The sequence below is a fragment of the Lacerta agilis genome, chromosome 3, assembly GCF_009819535.1.
Source record: "Lacerta agilis isolate rLacAgi1 chromosome 3, rLacAgi1.pri, whole genome shotgun sequence".
NCBI classification, from domain to species: domain Eukaryota; kingdom Metazoa; phylum Chordata; class Lepidosauria; order Squamata; family Lacertidae; genus Lacerta; species Lacerta agilis.
The window spans coordinates 65,116,130-65,137,448 of record NC_046314.1 but is presented as its reverse complement, the minus strand read 5'-3'; the positions used below and the strand labels follow the sequence as shown (position 1 = coordinate 65,137,448).

At 40.7% G+C, this 21,319-nt stretch overlaps 1 protein-coding gene across 1 annotated transcript in view; it reads left to right on the top strand.

Moving 5' to 3' along the window:
* The first annotated feature begins 8,275 nt into the window (after positions 1–8,275).
* Positions 8,276–21,319, top strand: part of TFB1M (transcription factor B1, mitochondrial) — a 30,331-nt gene continuing 17,287 nt past the window's right edge. The window contains 11 exon segments of the mRNA XM_033144050.1: positions 8,276–8,367; positions 9,233–9,392; positions 10,979–10,992; positions 13,203–13,248; positions 13,251–13,339; positions 13,936–14,047; positions 15,706–15,759; positions 15,762–15,856; positions 19,595–19,634; positions 19,637–19,660; positions 19,663–19,710. Coding sequence (XP_032999941.1) covers positions 9,260–9,392; positions 10,979–10,992; positions 13,203–13,248; positions 13,251–13,339; positions 13,936–14,047; positions 15,706–15,759; positions 15,762–15,856; positions 19,595–19,634; positions 19,637–19,660; positions 19,663–19,710 — 655 coding nt within the window. The 5' untranslated portion in view covers positions 8,276–8,367; positions 9,233–9,259.

Below are 21,319 nucleotides of genomic sequence, written 5' to 3'. Positions count from 1 at the left end.
TCTGAACTTGATTTTTTTATTTATTTAACTGCTTCAGTTGTTGTGCTTTTTAACTGGCTTGTTTTATTGTATATTTTAATTAGGGATGTTTAAATGCTCTGGTGGAATTGTTATTGTGTATTTTAATTATGTTTAAATTTTATAATTGATTTTATAGCTGTAAACCACTTAGAAGCCATTTTTGCATATAAGCGTTATATAAATTAATAAACAGCAACTATAATACATATAAGTGCTAATACATTTAGATCACGCTTAGAATAGAAAAGTGATGGGCAGAACCTCAGTTCTCCAGTCCCACCATCCAGTCACTGCACATTAATCATAATAACAACAATTGTACCCCATTTGGTGGTCCAAATGAGAATTGGGTTTGTGTGGTAGTGAAGATACAACATGTGTTACTATTGTGCAGTTTTTATAGGAACAAAAGAACCAGACCTATCTGTCCTGTAAGGTCTTTTCTAGAGTGATATAGCCTTCTTGGTCATAGATACACAATCTCATGAAACTGAATCAGTTACCAAATCTTTATAACATGGAACACAAAGCTTGCAAGTTCAGAATTATTAAGGAGTACTGGGTCTAAGTTTGTCTGAACCTTGTTTGATCTTTAACAATGAAAATGTATTGTTCAAGGCATCCCCCCTTTGTTATGTATTTCTTTACAGCATTTATATCCTGCCCTTTAGCCAAAAAGGCTCTCAGCACTGCTTACAGAAATCAGTTTCAGGTCCTTCCCCTCAGGCTCATAATCTACAAAGATATAACACACAAAGAGGGGAGCAAGCTTGTCATACAAGATAGGGTTGCCATATCTTGAAGAGCAAAAAAGAGGACAGCCCGAGCCAGTGCAAGCACGAGCTGGGGAAAGAGTCGTGCAGACGCAGGTGTGGATTCCTGTTTCCATGGCTTGGGCTGGCAGCAGCCCAAGCCTGAAATGCCTGAGCCCCCAACCCCCCCCCCCCAACCTGGAAATTTCCTTTAAACTGTAAAAATCTGCCCTGATGGGCATGTTGGCACTCAAAAAGGGGACACGTCCAGGTTTCCCCAGACATATGGCAACCCTACACAAGAGCTCCAGATCTACTTTAATTGTTGTTGTTGTTCAGTCGTTCAGTCGTGTCCGACTCTTCGTGACCCCATGGACCAGAGCACGCCAGGCACGCCTATCCTTCACTGCCTCCCGCAGTTTGGCCAAACTCATGTTAGTAGCTTTGAGAACACTGTCCAACCATCTCATCCTCTGTCGTCCCCTTCTCCTTGTGCTCTCCATCTTTCCCAACATCAGGGTCTTTTCCAGGGAGTCTTCTCTTCTCATGAGGTGGCCAAAGTACTGGAGCCTCAACTTTAATTACACAGCCTGAATGTGCCTGGTATGTGATTGAATCCCACCTGAAAATAGTAACAGTCTGGAAGTGCCCCTAGGTCCAGATTAGTTACTTCTATGCTTTCAGACGGTTCTGCTCCCCCTTTTTCTCTCTACCTGATTCCACTCCATCTCCTTTTAGATTCCAGCTGAGATCATAACACTTTTCCAACTCAGGTGCTTTGCTACTTCCCTCCTCTCCACCTCCCTGTAAGTGGTGTTTTTCTTTACTCTGGTCATTGATAAACCATTAAGAATATGTATTTGAAACCTGACACTCACATACTTCATGGTGAAGTTTCCAAAAAGTGTGTGGGGGGGGAATCCATAAAAACTCCAAAGAATTAGCACATAAATAGCAGTAGATTTGTTCGACAGTAAACAAAAGAAAGGTAATGCGGTTGTACTGAGGTGTAAAATACGGATCAAGGGGATCAGATAATGTGTTTACTGATCCACGCAATAAAACCTGAAGTGCAAAACATCCCATGTGTGTCAGCAGATGAACAAGACAAATGACAACATTATACATACACGCACGTACAAGGCAGTGGTAAAACACTAAAAACAAAAACAAAAACCCAATAGAGCGTATACAGAGCAAGAAAACCTGCATATTACTGAACACTACAGTTATAGTTTATAATCTTCTGTTTGGGGACCAAATTTGTATGGAAAGCTTGCTATAAAAGGCACAGTTGTACTATGATTGAGTTTAAGGCTGTATATCTTTATTCCCAAATAGTTTTAAAAGATGTGGTTTTTCTTCTTCTTTCCCTTCTGTATGAAATGATTAATGTGGGGCATTGGCAGGAGCCACAGAGTAAGTGATGAATGAATCTCCGTGGTGGTTTGCCCGGAGGCTTCCCTTCGCCTCAGTGTTGTACTGAACCTCAGAGAAACTTGACACATTAAAAATATAAATTTCATAGAGAAAGAAACATCAAGCTTTTGTGAAGAGAAGAGGAGTGCTGTGCGGAAACAAGGATCAGCTGCTACTCTGTTAAAGAAAGAAGCGGTAATTTCCGACAGATCCAGAGTGGTTCTTTTAATGGGGCCTATATAGGAAGCAACAAGCATAGTGTCTGAAGTACCATGCTCTCATTCCCCACAACCTATACTTAGGGCAGCCTCCTGCAACAAGATGTAATGTTTTTGCTTCTAACTCAATGTGGCATCTCTTCACTGCTTTGATTTATTCTCACTTTTGCAAATCAATGTGGTATGCTACAGAAGACGCATTTTGAGTCCTTGCTGTAGTTCACTGAGTAGCAGAAGTGTTATCACTGTGAGAGGTGAATTTCCCTGGTATCAGGGCGAGTGACTTAGAATGAAAGGGGAGGGGGGGAAGGCAGGAGGTGGGGGGAAGATTGGTGAGGCTTGTTAGACTAGAATGAAACTGTATTTACAATGAATGAAGATCACTTTATTATGGATGTGGTTGAAATCAGAAATGGATAATAGGATGAGGATGTATAGAACCCCGCTGGGAGAAGTGCTATTTTACCCATTGACTACAACTTTAGGAGTGCATATTGCAGCTGTGCCTGGAGTGAGGTGGAATGAAGGACAAAACAAAATAACAAACAGAAATGAATTTGCTTTTTGGATATGTGAAGCTTTAGCAAAACTGCAGAACTGAAATAAACATCACATAGACCTTGTTCTTGAAGCCTGAGTTGCAGTGGCGTAGCGTAGCGAATTGATGCTTTTGAATTATGGTGCTGGAGGAGACTCTTGAGAGTCCCATGGACTGCAAGAAGATCAAACCTATCCATTCTTAAGGAAATCAGCCCTGAGTGCTCACTGGAAGGACAGGTCCTGAAGCTGAGGCTCCAATACTTTGGCCACCTCATGAGAAGAGAAGACTCCCTGGAAAAGACCCTGATGTTGGGAAAGACTGAGGGCACAAGGAGAAGGGGACAACAGAGGATGAGATGGTTGGACAGTGTTCTCGAAGCTACCAACATGAGTTTGACCAAACTGCGGGAGGCAGTGGAAGACAGGAGTGCCTGGCGTGCTCTGGTCCATGGGGTCACGAAGAGTCGGACACGACTAAACAACAAGCATAGTGTCGAGGGGGGTAGAGGGTAGTGACCATGGGCACAAAATTCTCAGAGGCTCCCTTGCGTGGCTGAACTTCTGCCCCTTTCTAGAGCCATGGGGAGGCAAACCAGGCCTGGGTTGGGCCTTAGAAGCTGGGGTCACACCTCCTTCTCCTTGTGGCTGGCAAAGTGATGCCTGCATGCCCTGCCCCTTGGCTGGCTGAACTGGGAAGCGCTGTAGCCATCAAGTCAAGAAGGTATGTGGCCACCACCACTAGCAATGCCGTCACCAGCAGCCATGTGCCTCGTGGGCTCCGCGTGCGCCACTCAGGCACATGCCTCCACCCCAGCTACCCAGTCCACTGGTGTGGGGTGCAGCACTTGCCCCACCTCGGGTGCAGGCAACCCACAATACACCACTGTTGGGTTGTGATAGGGCATTATATGAGTTCTTCCCTATACGTATCAACTCAGATCTAATCCACTATTACATTCAGTGGTGCCTACTCCCAGGTACGTGGGTACAGGATTACAGTGGTTCCCCAAGACCTTCCACAGATGATGGGCAATTTCTGAGAATTATTGGAATATAACCCAGATTGATTGGCAGGTCTCGTCCTGTCTTCCTGTTCTTTAACATCAAGAAATACAAAAATCATTGTTGCAGCATGAATGAATTTTCAGTGGGATATCCAGGAAAATGAACAGAGGAGTAAAATATTTCCCTTTGTCTCAGTTTTGTGGTTATACTTGACAATGTTCATTAATTCCAATGACTACCCAAAAGCATTAAGTATTTAGTTGGGAGTGTTAAGCAGGGAAAGCTCTGTCAACTGAAGCAAGCATTATCAATTAAGAAATCAGGTAATCACAAACTTGATTCATGGGCTTGAGCTCAACCTATCATAATGACAGAAGTGACACCATAGTCCCCACGACCAGCACAACTAGACCATTACTTAAAATTCCCTTCAGTCATTCTACAAGTGGTTAATCGCATGCTCAGTTTCTCCTGCATGGATGAGTGTTAAGGGAGAAGCATTGAGTTCACCAAAGTATTTTTAAAAATGGTTAGATTTTCAGGTAGAGAGACATAAAAATCTTTCACACGTACCTTTCTATCTTAACATTTAGGTTCAACTCTTGGGGACACCATGTGAACAATGAAACAGCAGCATTGAGGTCACAACCTCCTTAGAACTATTTACTCTAGAGCAGCCTCATTGCGAGGACAGTGGTACCTTAGGTTACAAACGCTTTGGGTTACAAACGCTTCAGGTTACAGGCTCCGCTAACCTGGAAGTAATACCTCGGGTTAAGAACTTTACCTCAGGATGAGAACAGAAATTGTGTGGCAGCAGCGGGAGGCCCCATTAGCTAAAGTGGTACCTCAGGTTAAGAACAGTTTCAGGTTAAGAACGGACCTCTAGAACAAATTAAGTTCTTAACCCGAGGTACCGCTGTAATGGCACTATGATGAAGAAAATGGGTTGAGACTTGCAGCATGAGTGTCTTAATACGAATGTAACATAAAAATATCGGGCTAAAACAAAGCTTTCTAAACTGCGTGTCGTGAGATATTAGTGTGTCTGCTGCAGTGTGTAGGTGTGTCGTGTGAATGCGCCTCACGCTTCTCCCAGGGCTGGAAAGGGGTTCGTTTAACCTCTGGTTTGCTAGTAAAACTGAATTACTGTATCACAAAATGATGCATGTCTAAAAAGTGTGTCACCAGCATGAAAAGTTTGGAAAGCTCTGGGCTCCAGTTGCTCAGTCTTCATTGAAATATTTCATTATTCATTCATTGTGTGCAATTAAGTTCACCCTATGTAAATAAGTGCACTTTATGTAAATAAGGCAATTTTTCCCATGGCAAAGTGGCTTTTTTATATATAATGGAGCCAAGGCTTCTCAACATGCTCACCTTTAGCTGTGCTGCCACCTCACTGTTCTACAGGAAACTGCCATTTTAAAGACTTTTCATGGTCAGCTGACAGCATAATCAGTGCATTGCTAAGGAGAGGTTGCACGTGAATGAAACAATCTCAAAAAAAAAAAATCGCCTTCCATTATAAAGGTTCCTTGTGCAAATCTACCTCTCCTATCCAAGGTGGCATCCAGTTTTATTATGTGTACTTTCTTCTTTTCTTTCTTCATAGCAATATTATTTCATTAACCTGATCTATGCATTCAGGTTTTTGGTGCTGGTGGTGTTGGTAATCTATAAATTTAAGAGTTCACATAGCACAGAACAAGAGTGCCATCTAGTGGTCAGATTACTGTGCATGTTGTTTTTTTTCTATGCCTTTATTTCTGCATCTTCTGAACAGGTTTACTGAGTGCTGGAGAGAAGAGATGAGTTGTTCCCAAATATTTTTGTCATGATCTTTCTTTAAAGGGCCTGTGCTTCCTCCTCCACTCCTAAATCAGATCTTAAGACTTTTTCTTACATCAATATCTGTTTCATTCCTGGATTGTGTACAAACACCTGAGGCTGAGATCTATTAATGTCCTATCTCACTCTGCCTAATGCATTTAAGAAGTGCTTAAGTGTCATTAGGATTCTGGTTCTCAAGTCATTTGAGACTAATGTTTGTCACATTTTGGAGAAAAAATGGGTGGGACTAACTTGGTTTTTTTAAAATTTAATTTATCACTGATTATCCAAATAACAAGTGCATGATGCTCCATTTAGTACTGGACAATTCTACAAAGTGAATGGGTGAAAAGGAGTGAAGTTACTTACTTCAGTAAATCTTTGATTTCTGCCCTTATCTAATGCACTGCCTGATCTTCCAGACAATCTCTATGCACTTTTATTAAACATTCCACTGCCACAAAACAGTGCCTTGCCATTCATTTATACTCACAGTGAACAGCAAGTAAGAAAATGGAAACAGACAAAATCTTAAGGAAATCCTTGAAACCCATCATTAGTTTTACAGTACCACGGAGAGAACATTCTTCCCTGCTTTGTGGAACATTTGTGCAAACGGCCTCCCAAAATCACTTCCTTTGCCAGCAGGACTCCTCTGACAATCATCCCTAGAAATTGTTTGAAGAAGGTATGTGTATTTTTAGCTATACTATATCCCGCAGCTGGAATGCTAGTGTGACATTTCAACCTCTGTTCAATAACTTGTGTTAGGGACCCAGCAAGAAAGGAGGCAGCCCAACACTTAATTCTAAGTGGTGCCCAGGACCTGTGTAAGACACAAATGTTGAATTGATTGGACATTGCCACTGAATACGAAGACATAGTATTGAGAACCTGAAACACTTTACTATTGTCAGATTAAATTAAGAATATGGAACAAATGAAGTGTTGTGTGTTCACCACTTGTAGACTGAAAACTACAGCTGTAGAAATACTTCTCAAGTTTTTTTATGGGTGCTTACAGAGAGGACATTAATACTGCAAATGTGTTGTCACCAACCGTTATTTATTTATTTAACAGATTTTTTTACAGAAAGGGAAAAATTAGATTAAGGGGAGGGGGCAGGGCCAGATTAAGACCTTTAGAGGCCCTAAGCACTTGATTTTGGTGCCCCCATATAATCTAATTCAAAAGTAAGCAATAATAAACCGTAAAATGAAATAGTATTTTTCGGAATGAAACAAAATCTAAAGATTGAAAATAATGGGGTTGTGTTTTTTTTGTATACTTCCACTTTATATTTTTTTTAAATCTACATTTTCTAACGTAATACACAAGCTTCTATACTTAGTAGAGATAAGGCATCCAGCCTCAACTCTCACCTCTGGCCTTTGTCTTTCTAACCATGGTAGTTAGAAAGACAAAAGCCAGAGCTGAGAGAGGGGCCCCCACCAATTTGCTGTATGACAGTTATCTTAGTTAGAGGGGCATTACCTCACAGGAAAGGTAGCCTGGATCTTCCAAGAATTAAAAAAACAATCTATTTAATGCAAAAGATGTGCCATCTTCTTTCTCCAACCACAAATTCCAAACACACTGCGGACCACCTGAATAACCCTTGTGGACCACTGGTGGTCCATGTGCGAGTGTTTGGGAACTCTTGGCTGAGAAAACAACTGAGATGTCTTGCTGCTTTCTGTTGTCAGTGTGAAGTCTAGGAAATCCCCTCACACCTTTGTTAGACTTGGGAAAATGTGACTGACCTGACCCTCTCCAAGGATCAGCATGACAGAAGTGAGTTCTTGATTGCTATAAATATTAGCTTTTCATTAGTATTCTGCATTGCATTCTATATGCTAGCTACGCCTAATGCTAAAATATTATCTCTCATGGTTAATAAGCAGAGAGGGAACTGCACTTTGCACATGTCCAGAGACGCTCTTTTCTCGCTGGACTCTGTTGTTATGACTCCGAACTCTCCTATGGTATTCCCTATTGCACGATCCACTGAAGATGGAGGAAGAGCTTAAATGCCACAGAAGGATCTCAGATCTTCCCGCCCTTCGCTCTTGAGGGCTGGCTGAGAAGGTCGGGCGGCGGAAGGGAGCATGCGAAAAACTCAGGAAATAACAGAGATGCGGTAGAAGGCAGCGAAGCAATAAAGCGTTGAGCGGTGAACGCCTTCCTCGGGCGCGATACGCAGCCAGGTGCGTCCCGCCCCATTTAGGCTCTAATGAACACCAGCCAATGAGCGGGCGGCTATCGGCAGTTGAGCGGAGTTCTCCCTGGAGAGAAGACAAGAAGAAGGGGTAGAGCGTCTTTTCCAAGCCGGCAGTGGGAAGAGGGCAAATGATACGGATTTCCGGACGGAGCTCATCCGGATCCTGGGTCATGAGGGTAATTTTTTTTATTTAAGGGAGGTTGAAGGAAAAGAGCAATTAACGATATCCAATCTCATTAGCAACAAGCGAGCATTCCCCCTCCTCCCCCACACCCTGGCATTTGTGCTCCTCGTCGTTGTACTTCATTCCGCCCCTTTCCTAATGTGGCGTCTTGTGAGGGGAATGGAACCTTAACTGTAAGTTGTAGGCGCCCGCCTTCGCTTCTCGCGCGTTTTCCTCCGCCCCTTCCCCCTCCCCGCGTTGCGCGTGCGCACCGGCGACCTGAGCGCGCGGCGGCTGGTTCTGCCGGCTGTTCTGCTGTTCCTGTGCGCTCGCGCCAACTCTCCTCAGTGAACTTGCCGCGAGCCTTTTTGGTTAGAGCCCGCCAAGCCCCCCCCCCCCCCACAGAAGCCCATGATGGGAGACGGGGTATGCCCTTCTCTCGACCACCCCATCTGAATCCATTATCAAATGCTGTGAAAAACATATATAAACTATTGTCAGCGCGGGCTCCAAGAGCGGTTCTTTTCTCTAGCCAGTTGGCATCCCGAAGCTTCTGCCCCTCAGCTCACACACAGAAGCAGCCGAGGAGCTGTGTGGCGCCTTGCTTGCTAACTTGAGTAGGTTGCACTCAGGGAAGACCAGTGTTTTTATATACGGCCCTTGCAAATTCTGCAAGGCAAGCTAGAGTTGCCATATGAGGGCTGCGAAAAACTGGGGTTTGAATTTTCTCGAAGTGAGTTTAGAAGCACCCCAATATATATTTGAACCAGGGATTGCAAGGACAATTTGTTATTACCTTGTGTGCTCCTTTCTAAACCACGCATAAATATTTGTATCCACTATAGGCCATATTTTCAGTCAGAAAGTCTTCAGAAACATATTACGTAAAGTTTTGGGTACTTTGAACGTTTGATTGCTGATGAAAAGTATGTGTTGGATGCTGCTCGTCCAACCGAAAAAGCATGTGCGTGGGTGAAGGATTTCAAGGCCTCTTTTAAACTGATAGCCAAATATATAATATAGTTCTAATTTAATCTTTTCCTCCTAATATTTTGCTAGTGGCAAGGAGTAACACTTTTATAATCAATGGCTGCATTGAGACAAGCGGCTATGTTTCGCCTACCACCTCTTCCAACAATTGGAGAAATTATTAAACTATTTAAGCTCAAAGCTCAAAAGCAGCTGTCCCAGAATTTTCTTCTGGATCTGAGACTTACAGGTAAGCAGTCTGTCATCTTTGTTTTCAGACATACACTACTTTGTGGTTTTCTACATTTTTTAAAAAGCTATGTTTAAATAGATTATATTTGTATGTTTATTTAAATTGAATACACTATGTTTAAATTATTCAAACATGGATTGACAGTGTAAGCATTCTAAATTTCATAAGAAATTCCTTCCAGTAGCACCTTAGACACCAACTAAGTTTGTTCTTGGTATGAGCTTTCGTGTTCATGCACACTTAGAAAAAGGACCCATTCAGTTTAATGGGGCTTACTCCCAGTAAGTGAGTGCACAATTAAAGCCCAAATATGACTTGATTCATGAAAATATTCAATATAGCCAATTCCACCACAATTGCTCGCTCAAAACTCCAACTCTCCACAAGCCTATCCAAGGTCAAATCAAAGGCTCCTGGGACTGCACTTTTTAAGGCTCGTTGGGTTGCTACATTTTTGCCAATTGTTTTGCAGTTTTTGTGCTCTTTTTGTGCCACTTCCAGGTTTGTGGCGATGGGTGTGGTCACGGTTGTGCATGCCTTGAACACACATAAATGGGGAGTTGCCTGTACTCCAGGCCTTAATTATGTAATGTCTACAGTTTAGAATACTTCAATATGGTACCATAGATCAAGGGCTATCAATTTACCTCTATAGCATATACTGATGATATATATTAATGGGTAAAGCTATATTATACAGAGCCAGGTTATCAATCAACACAGGGCTTTTTTGTTGCACCAAAAGAGCAGTTGTGGTTATTGAACTTTAGATTTAATAGCTCAACATTGATAGTTAACCGAATTATATGAGCAGAACTTCTATAGTTAACATGAGAACTAAAACCAAGATTCAATTATTATAAGTCTCTAAATTCCATAAGTTTAAAAAATGGCATCAGCTGGGATAATAAATTGAAACTTGGCATTCATCATCTGATACACAGACTTGATGAGGTATGTGAGAGTGCCAAATTTTAATTTTTTTAAAGTGCTGAAAATCAACACTTTGGCTCCTTGTTTTTTTGTTACTAAGAAAAAAAAATATTTCCTTCTGAATTGATGACAACTACTGATATACTTTATTTAGGTTTGTTATGGAGCAAACCCTTTTGTTGGTTTTGTGAAGGTTTTCCTACCTCATTAAAGTATGGAAAACAAGTACTGTCTAAATAGGGTTATGCGTGACTGGAAGCAAGAGTAAAGCTAAAATTTGTCCAGGAATGCAATATTTGCAGAGGGTGTAACCTAGTGAGTGTTATGTGCAATGTTTCTTCCTTTAGTTATGAAATACCACAGTGTGGTGTAATGAATATATGAGGGCTCATCAACCTTTGGGACTCATGGATGTGTTTATAAACCTGAGAAATTGTCATGGGACAATAGGTTGCCATGAAGGCAACCTATTATGCCCCACGTTGCACTGTAACTGTAAATCCCATATTGAGCACCACACTATGCCCCACACCAATCCTCCCTTACAAGTATGCCACCCAAACTGAAACATACACAATGTGCCCCATACTGAAACCACTAGTGAGAGTGATGATTCTCTTATTTGATTTCACAGTGAACCAGTGAGGTAGACCATGTGGAGAGAGTTCATGTGTGGCAGTGTAATTCCTGTGAACCAAATGCCACGTGTTTAACTAGTTCGCTAGACCATTCTTCCCTGATAGCTTTGCACTGTAGCACAACTATGTGGCATAGGTTTGACTATTGGACTGGTTAAACATATGACATGTGTTACATATGAATGCACTTCCAGTCACTATCTGGGAGAGAACATATGTGCATTTGTGAAGATCTAGTGTGAGAGAGATTGAATGCAGTTTAATCAGTTTTGTTGCTTTCTTGGCAGTCATTTTGTGAATAGACAGGCTGAGGGCCCAGAAAGATTAGTTTTTGCCAAGTTCTAGAGATTTGAACAGAGAAGTTGGAGAGGTGGGAACTTTTTTGTGTGAATAGCCAGTAAATAGCCTAAATTTCATTAACAGTAACACAGTGGCCCAGTTCTTTCTGGTCAGTAGGATCTGCTAATCAAACAAATCTGGTACCATTGTCATGCCAGGGTAGGTTTAGGAATAAAGTGACAACTGAAAGGTGATTCTTGAAACTAAGTATGTCAGACGAATCACTAAACGAGAGAGCATGGAGGAAGAAGAAAACGGCATAGTACAATCTGACGAAGTTTTAAGCAGAGGTAAGCTTTTTTAATCTAGAAGGCCATATCTGTTCATTTGCAGACAGTTTTTGCCTGTAATTGTTTTTCTTTTTTAAAAAAGCTTGCAAACTAAAGTCGTAAATGAGGAAAATGTTTGCAAACTAATAAAATTTATTACTTTTACAATTCAAGCATATATATGTATACTCTGGTGGAATCTACACACATATAAAAATGCTTTTTAAAAAAAAGTTTTGAAAAATGCAGTGCTTTTTTCTAAAAAAAAGTTTACGGGTACGCTCATTTTCCTAATATTGAAATACTGCCCCTCAATGAGGCCAAACTTAGATTCACAAAATGTTTTAGGGGTATGCGCACCCCTGCATCCCCCCCAGAAAAAGCACTGGAAAAAGGTATTGAATTTTGCTGTAGCTCACCATCACCATCTAGTATCACATTTGTATTTGCACTTTACAACACACTTAAAACATTTTATTTGCAGCTGTATAGCCGAGTCCTCAATATGTCTGTTTCAGTTCAGTGGAACTTATTCCCAGGTAAACATGTATAGGCTAGAGAGTGTATGCCCTTGCCAATGTTACTCTGTATGAAAGAGGACCTTCTAATACAGTTAAAACGAACCTCCACCTCAAACTCTCCCCTTGTTACTAAGTTACGTTTTTACTCAGGTGTTCTGGGTTAAATTAACTCTCACCCCACCTGTCCCTTTGAGGTCCGTCTGTTACTGTCTTTCCCTTTATTTAATAAAGTGGGAATCTCTTAGTAACAGGGGTTTTACTGTCCAGCGGACGTGGCCGGTTATTTCCACTGCTCTGGGCTTTGGGGGTTAAACCTCTCTTTTGCCTATAGTTTGGGCCTCTCTTTATTAGATCCCCTCACTATACCAATTGACTAAGCCCTCTTAGCAACTTTGTGGCAAACCCAGGTTTCTTGCCCACTAGCCCCTCCTGAGGGAATTCTAAGACACAAACTATCTTCTTTCAGATTAGTTTTGCCCTTTACCTGAACTCCCCTCCTCAAGAGCTTAGGTAACCTGCTGGACCAAAGAACGACGACTTGGCTCAAAAACAAGAGTTCTTTATTTAGTACAAAGCATAGCGGTTTCAGTATAGGTTCATAAGCTTAGTTGGTTAACAGTGTATATTCTTTGTTTCATCAACATAAACATAAACACATCTTTAATGTTCCTAACCTAACCTAAACCTAATTTCTCCACACACCCTCCTTCTTCAGTCACCACTCTCCAACCCCCCAATCAACCACCCTAACGGCTGCTCCCTCCTTTTAAAATGCGGAATGTCCCGCCTCTCAAGGGTGTCTGTCACTCTACCTGGGGATTCCATTAACCCTTAAAAACTCCCTGGGTCTCTAAACAGCCCCTAACTATAACCTGATTCATCACACTGTATGAAAGAGGACCTTCTAATACAGTTAAAAATAAGTTACATTTACAGTTTTGTAGTGTGATAGATGTCTTAGTCCAGTTTATATCCAATTTAATTAACTTGATGATGCAATCATTGATTTCTAATTCTGAAAGGTCTCATTAACTGCTTCTCTTAATGAGCTCACTGCATTGAGGATGAACAAATATGTGTGTCCTTTTTTGCAGATAAGATAGTGAGAAAAGCGGCAGTCTGAAAGATGCACATGTGTGCGAGGTAGGCCCTGGGCAGGAGGAATCACAAGATCTATTTTGAATGCTGGTGTTGCAGAAGTTCTGTTAATTGAGAAAGATCCTCGTTTTATTCCAGGGCTTCAGGTATCCAAATGTTTCGCAAAACTTTTGATAGTAATTTTCCAAGTTAAGTTGTTTTAAAAGTTGGATATCCTATTTTTAAAGTTGGATATCCTATTAAGTCTAATGCCAAATAACATATTCAGTTGTTTTGCCATAGTCCTGTTTATTCAGCAGGTAGTTACAGTTTTTTAAGTGCATTCACTTTCCAGTAAATATGATCTGAGTCTCACCCTATCACAAATATTGACGCCTTTATCTGTCCCATGTTCATGCTTTGATATAAAGATACACACAGGAAGGTGATGGATGGAAGAGTGGCTGGGGAAACCCAACCAGATGGGCGGGGGTATAAATTATTATTATTATTATTATTATTATTATTATTAACACCCCTACGTGAGGGGCAGGGTCGAGAGGATGTCCCGGGTGGGAGGTTGGAGGAAGAGTGGAAGGTCCCGTGGTGAGAGCTGGGAGGGTTCACTCTTCTGTGTGTGGAATAAGGGTTAAGATATATTTGTTATAGAGGACCTCATAGTGTCTATCTCTTCTTTCTATACTTTATCCCCCGGTCCCTTCCTTCTCTTATTCTTTCTTTTTTTTTCTTTGAAAAATCACAGATGTTGTCTGATGCAGCTCCAGGAAAAGTTCGTATTGTTCATGGAGACATTTTAACATATAATAAATTAGGCAAAGCTTTTCCAGAACACCTTATGAAGAACTGGGAAGATGGTTAGTATGCTAGAACTACAGTGATTCAGAATAATTTTAAAAAATGAATTCTGTAAGCAAAATTGCTAGCTGCTTATTGGATGAATGGAACACTAAGTAGTTTGTATATTTTCGGTTATCTGTGAGTGCTAGCAGACTGGTATACAGTGGTGCCCCGCTAGACGAAAATAATTCGTTCTACGAATTTTTTCGTCTAGCGGTTTTTTCGTCTAGCGAAGCAGCAATGACAGCCGCGCTCCGCTAAACGAAAAGAAAAAAAAAAGACGAATTTTTTCGTCTTGCGAAGCAGCCCCATTGACTTTTTCGTCTTGCAGGGCAGCTCCGCTAGACGAATGCCGTTCGCCTAGCGAGTTTTTCGTCTAGCGAGCATTCGTCTAGCGGGGCACCACTTGTACTTGTCTCAACATTATGCTTCCTCAAAGCAATTGTGGATATTGTTTCCGGTTGGGGAATACCTTGTGAAGCAGTCATTTTATACACTTGTTTCTTCTGTCAGTGTATAGATGCAATGTCAATGTATTTACCAGTTTCCGACACTTGGTTCACTCTTGTTTAGAAGTTTGGTGCTTCCTTTCCAGCTGTTTAATTCTTGCTGAGAGGGAACTGGAAGATCACTGATAAGAAGGCTTCTTCCCCACGTGGGTGGGTGGTTAATTTGGGCTTCTCCACCTATCATTCCAGACTGCCTTTCTAAACTGGTCTCAAATTCCTGATATGCAGGTCCTCTCCCACTATGGTCCAGATAATTCACTTTCCACCTGCTATCAAATATTTTTAGCTGTGGTGATTGCAGTTTTAGTGGCATATGGCAGATATTTAAAAGCAAGGAATTGATTGAATATTTGTGGCTTTTTAACTTGGGAAACTACCAAAGGAAGGGACAGCGCATTCTCATTAAAAAATAAATTGAACCTTCATACTACCCTGACTTTTGGCAGAAACTCAGCAAATAAGAACAAATTACAGGAAGAAAAAACGGATTTTGGAGGTCTGTTGCACATTTTTTAACATTCACCTGATTAAAACGAGTACTTTTTAAAAAACAACACATACAAACAAAATGTATGGGACCCTCAGATTATTTCTGGGCTTAACCAAAGCAAGGTGTGACAGGCCCCTTCCAATAGATTCTTTTTAACTTTCTTTTGAATTTATTTTGGCTGGTTACATATACTTGACAAGGCTTCATCAGTGTGATGCGTGAATCTTTCAGCAAACATATAGGGCTGATCTAGACATGACACTAATGTCTCATCAGGCATGCTAAAATACTAAGGTGGTATGAGTATTTTGTATTCTCTATAGTAAACATAGGGTGTGCTGGATGTATCTGCCTACCATTTGGCAGGCTTAATCCATTTGGAGGGGGTTGTATGTCTGCAAATGTCATCTACTTATATGAAAAAGAGGGGAAATATATTGCTATTTTTAGTAATTTGGGAAGCAGGGAGAAACGGTTCATTTTTAACAGATGTAATTAATGGTCCCAGTTAATGGAAATGCACAGAGCAAAGGAAGGTTGCTTCCCATAGGTACAGAGATGAGTCAAATCCTGTGGCCAATTCCCACCCATAGTAAAATTGTGCTTTATTCTTACATAAATATCAATTAATCACATAGAGATATGTAAAAATGTTTTCTTTCACACTTTCTTATAGATCCACCAGACATACATATTATAGGAAATCTACCTTTTAGTGTTTCAACCCCTCTAATATCAAGTGGCTTGAGAATATATCAAAGAGAGATGGGCCTTTTAGATATGGTAGAACACAGATGACATTGACCTTTCAGAAGGAAGTTGGGGAGGTAAGTTTGCTTATTACTTCCTTATAAATTATTAAACCAGAAACAGATCTATATGTAAATGAAGAAATGTCGCAGTTGTATTTGGCTTTTTGAGACATTTAATATGTTGTACATCTTAGTGTGTTGCTCTTTCAACCATTTCAAGATTTGTAGGAAATAACTTTTTGTAACAAAAATTATATTGCATGCTATGCTAATATAAAAGTGAGAACCAAATTCTTTAAGTGCAACAGGTATTATTTTGAAGTTCCTTAATTCTGCCTTTTCAGTTACTGAATTCATTCTTAGGATGAAAACACAGTAGTGGAACCATTAGCACTTTTCATCCACAACTATTCCAAGGGGAATCCATTATTATTTCTTCTTCTTCTTCCTAAATAAAAATAAACAAAATAAATAAATAGCTAGTACTACTACTACTACTAATAGCTTCATAAGCAAGTCCTGGACAAAAACTAGAGACATCTGTCAAAGTAGCTGACTTAGACTATGCATATCAGAGTCCAACAAGCGATCCTACCCATGAGTCCCCCAGGCTGCTATTTGAGCACAGTGCGCTCTCTCTCTCTCGCTCGCTCTGGTGTGTGTGTATTGTGGTGTTTGGGGAGGGGCTTACATTAACAATCATTTGTGCCAGCATAATTAAAACACTTGCAAAAAACTTCCAAAGCAGGGCAAAAAATGAGTGAAGCTTGTATATGGCAAGAGATCAGGTTTCTTTTTGTGGGGGAGAGAGCAAGAGTTGAGTGGAAACTTGGGACCAACAACTGTGCCTGTTTAGTATGTAAGTCCATACATAATAGGTGCTGGCTTTTGTAAGACACCTATGGCAGATATGGTGCACCTCTTATGGAAGTATGTGGCAATAATTCCATTTGGAAAGAGTATGTGGTGGTGGACCCTTGTGTATCCTGTGTGGGTTCTGTTTTTCCTTGGGACTCTGGTCCCCCCTTTGCAAAATAACTCTCCTGCAGTATTCCTACAGACAGACTTGAACCCTTCTTCTGGTGATCCCATGGGTTCTTAATGTATGCCTCTTATGCACTGAGCTATAAAAGTAACTAAATGTTGTGACTGGAATTACACTCCTAACTTTGTTTTCTGACTTCAACATTGGCGCCAAAATTTGGTTGATGGCGAGTTTTGTTCACCATTTTAGGAAGGCAACTCTGCAAGTACAAATGCTCTAAATTAAGGCACATCTAACCTAAATTGTTATTGGTTCTCTTCTCCAGAAATTCATAAGATAGCCTAGTCTTGACAGGGTTGTTGCTCCTCCCAAAGGAGCTGGTACATTGTTTGGGGGTACTTCTTGATCCATCATTGTATTTTGACGCCCACGTGGTGTTAGTGGCAAGGAGTGCCTATTTCTAGCTACAGCTAGTTCACAAGCACAGCCACTCCAGGACCAGAATAACTTTGCCGCAGTAATCCATCCTCCATTAACCTTTCAACTAGATTACTTAATGCACTCTTTTGAGGCTATCTTTCACATGATTGGAAGCGTAAGCTTTCAGTATGGCCACCAGAATTGTTATTGGTACAACGTACTTGGAGAACGTATCCCCAGTTCTACAGAAATCTGCACTGGCTGCCTATACACTACCAGCCCCAGTTCAAAATGTTGGTTAACTTAAAAAGTTCTAAACCACTTGCATCCAAATACTTGAGCAAGTTCCTCTCCCTATATGATCTTGCTGGAGCCTTAAGAAATGCAGTGAAGATTCTTTGTACCACCAGTGAAAGCTGCCCACAATGTAGTGACATGTAGTGAATGAGCTAAGTTCTGTAGTGGCACCATATCTGTGGCACTTCCTCCCCTTGGAAGTGTGTATGACACCATTGCTATCAGGTGCTACCAGCACCTTGGAGTCACTGTTTCAGTCATATTTGGTATTTAAGCTGGCCTTTTATATATTGCATCTTACGTAGTGCAATTTATGAATGTTGAATATCAGTTCCTAATGTTGTTGCCATGATGTAGGATCATCAGCACCAACCTCTTAAGATGCTGCAGTTGTGAGACAAAACAAATCCCTTTTGTCAGTTTTCAATCCACGTGGTTTCTGCACAAAATGCTGTGTTTGATTTGCTGAAATATTTGATAGTGTGGGACTGCTTTCTAAGCTAGTGATATGGCCAGTAGATGAGACTTGTAATCTGAAATAGATTGGAAATGAAATGGAAACAGTACGTTGGCAGCTAGGAGGAAATTAAAGAGTCTGTGCTTTATAGCTGTAACCAGCTGTATATGTGATCATTTTTTTTTCCTTTTGTGTGGACATGCAAGATTATAGTGCTTCTGCACAAAATGTAGCTTAAAGGAGATGGAAAATAGCATGCACAGTGAGTTTCTTGTGTTTGTCTGCTAGAAACAAAGCTACAAGAAATGCAGTGGTATGATCATGGTGATAGAATGAGCTAGTTTGGTGGAAGTTTTCTAGTCTTTAAAAGCTTTTCACCCCACACTTTCAAGTTTAAGTACATCTTTATTCAGTCTTCCTTCAAAGAGCTCAGCCTTTTGTACATTATTCCTCCGTTCATTATTCAACAATACGCCTGTGAAGTAGGTTTCCTTGAGAAAGAAAGAGAAGATTTTAATTCTTGTTTCTCGCTTCTGCCCACACTGTTCTTTTTGTAAATGCAACCAAGAAATAAGTCCCTAAAGACTTCTGAAAAGTCTTGATGCCTGAAATTACTGGGGAGAGCTTGCCTGTAGAAAGCATTACCATAGAGTTGTTGAAAGGGCTTGTTTCTGATAGACATAACCAAACTACAGTCTCAGGTGTTAAATGGAATACGTGAGGTGTATATAGTGGGTCATCCAAATACCCAGATCAGAAGGCATTATTTCAGAACCGGGTATCTTGAACTGAGCTCAGATATGCCGTGCAGATAACATTACACTGCAGTATAAGCTCCAAGTGTCCAGTCCCAGGAATAACAGGTTGAATGCAATTATGCAGATCCATTTGCAGAAGGGTTTTTGACCCACAGGATACCTCCACTAACAGAGAGGTATTTTTGCCATTGCCTCTTTTGTCTCCCAAAAATCTAATCTGGTGAGTTGAGAAACCCTTCAGTACATTGTGGATAATGGTGCTGGGAGCTTTAGGGTGAAGGGGGAATCTTTCATTATCTGATAACTTTGCTAGATGAGAAACTCTTTAGCGAACAAAGGGACCTTTATGTTTGTATAAGAGACCATAGTGCAGTTATGTTCACTACTTGCATAATCGTATGGGGATATCTGGGCCGTGGTCAAAATTGGTCCAGTAGGCCTAACTTTGATGCTAGGTGGAAGGCCCTGTTGGGATTGGTTCCAGTGTGTTCCTGAGCTATGCTGATCCCTCTTGAAAAAAAAGGGTTTGCTCTTGGCATTGATTAGCATGGACTGCAAGCCCCTTGTGGCTGGGGTTGTCCTTTCCAGCCCAGCTTGGGCCCTTTGCTTTGGTGTTTTTAAGGATTACGGATTTAAAAATCTATATGCCTATCATAAACCACCCTGTGGCTTGTGTGAAGGGCAGTATATAAATTACATAAATAAGTAAAAACACATGCCCTTCTTAGATATTAATGGACATCTTCAGAAGCTTTTGATCGTTTTTCTGATTAAGAGAATGCTCAGAAGTCTCTTCTGTTTTTAGCAAGTTGAATATCACCTGTTAAATTTTAGAAGTTAATGCTTAATTAGCTGGGAATGAATTTACTCCCAAAAAGTGTTTGCTTCTTTCACAGAGATTGACAGCTAGTACAGGAGCCAGGCAGCGAAGCAGACTTTCATTATGTCTCAGTACTTGTGCACTGTCACAAGTGTTTCACAATTCCAGGTCGAGCTTTTGTTCCAAGCAGAGGTGAGTCTCTTCTTTCTTAGTACTAAAAATTAGAAATTAAAGCTTCAAACTTAAAATGGCAAAGCCACCAGAACATAAATGCAAGCTGAATGTGCTGTCTGAATCTGAGAAATGGGACTGAATGATTGCTAAATCAAACACAACTATAGATTTAGATCCAAAGATCCTGAAAAGGGAATTGCTCATTAACTGTATCCACCTGAGGCAAATATTGTCTAGAGTTGGCTGCCCACTGCTCTGGAGAAGGACAGAATTCATCAGGAAAATCACAAGTGTGTCTGGTTTTTATCAGAGCTTCTTAGGAGTTTTCTTGTACAGTCTCATAGCTAAAAGCAGAGATGGGTCAGTAGATCAGCCATCACATTACAGTAACATTCTTGCTGAAGAATATGTTTCAGAATTGGATTGCTAGTATGATTTGTTTGTGATATTTTGAATTCAAAAAGACTGAGTAATTGTATCACCAACTTCTTTTTGAGTAATTCTTCAAACTGACTATTTTGAACTGTAGCCTTACAAATGGTACCTCTTTTCTAATGGTGTTGCAATTTTATGCAGCCTGCCTTGTAAATGTGATTCCCGCCATGTGAGGAAATTCCCCCAAGCAAAAAGAATGCATGGAATTCCTGAAAATATAGGCATTAGTGTTGATCAGTGACAGTACCACGAATTTAAAGATTTACAGCTAACTGGCACTTGGAGGATTGACCACCAGATGCCCAGAGAAAGAATTGTAATCTGAAAAGCTGCTTTTGCCCATGGATTAGTAGCCAGTTACAGTCAACATGGGATCTAAGTAAAGGTTTAGGGAAGTGACAAATACCAGACTAGGAATGCAGACTTGAAGATTAAGCTTGGCACTAGCAGAGGATGAATGAACCTATAGCACTGCTATGATTATAAATTGATGTGGTCATTTTCAACTCAGTTGCTACAAGCCCAGTTGTCAGGTGCTGCTTTGAAAAGCTCCTGAACACTAACAGCAGTGAAGCCAATCAAACTTGATTGAAGCTGATTTGGGGGTGACTTAAAATGATTAGCAGAAATTTTCTCAATAGTGCAGAGTCAATTGAGTATTAATTGGGAGATTATCTGGGAGATTAATCAATGCACCTACTTAATTCTTGGATCTTGCAACAACCAGCCACAAAAACCTCATGTTTTAACTGGGATTCAGTCTCAGTTTATTGGCCCTCATCTGATAAATTGTATGTATGCTGTTCTCAACTCCTTGGAAGGAGACGAGGATGCTAATGTGTCAAACATGTTTCATAAATTCACTCTGCAAGGTTGGTTTGGAGACTTTCAATCAATCATTTGTGCTTTTAGTATGAGATGATGGGTTGTAGTTATTGTACTAAAGAGATACAGAAGCAAGGTGGATTCCTAGTGGTAGTGGTCATGTAGTAGCCCAAGACTGATCTACATTGTCAGGTTGAAACAATCAGAAGTAATCAAGTACTGTCAGAAGCTTAATGCATGAAAATTATTTTCTTGCTAAATGCAGTAACAGCAAGCCTGCAACTTAAATGTATTTAACTTGTGCACACTCAGATTTAAGTGTGTGGCAATTATTTTTTTTGGAAAGGGGACATAGTTACAGGAAAAA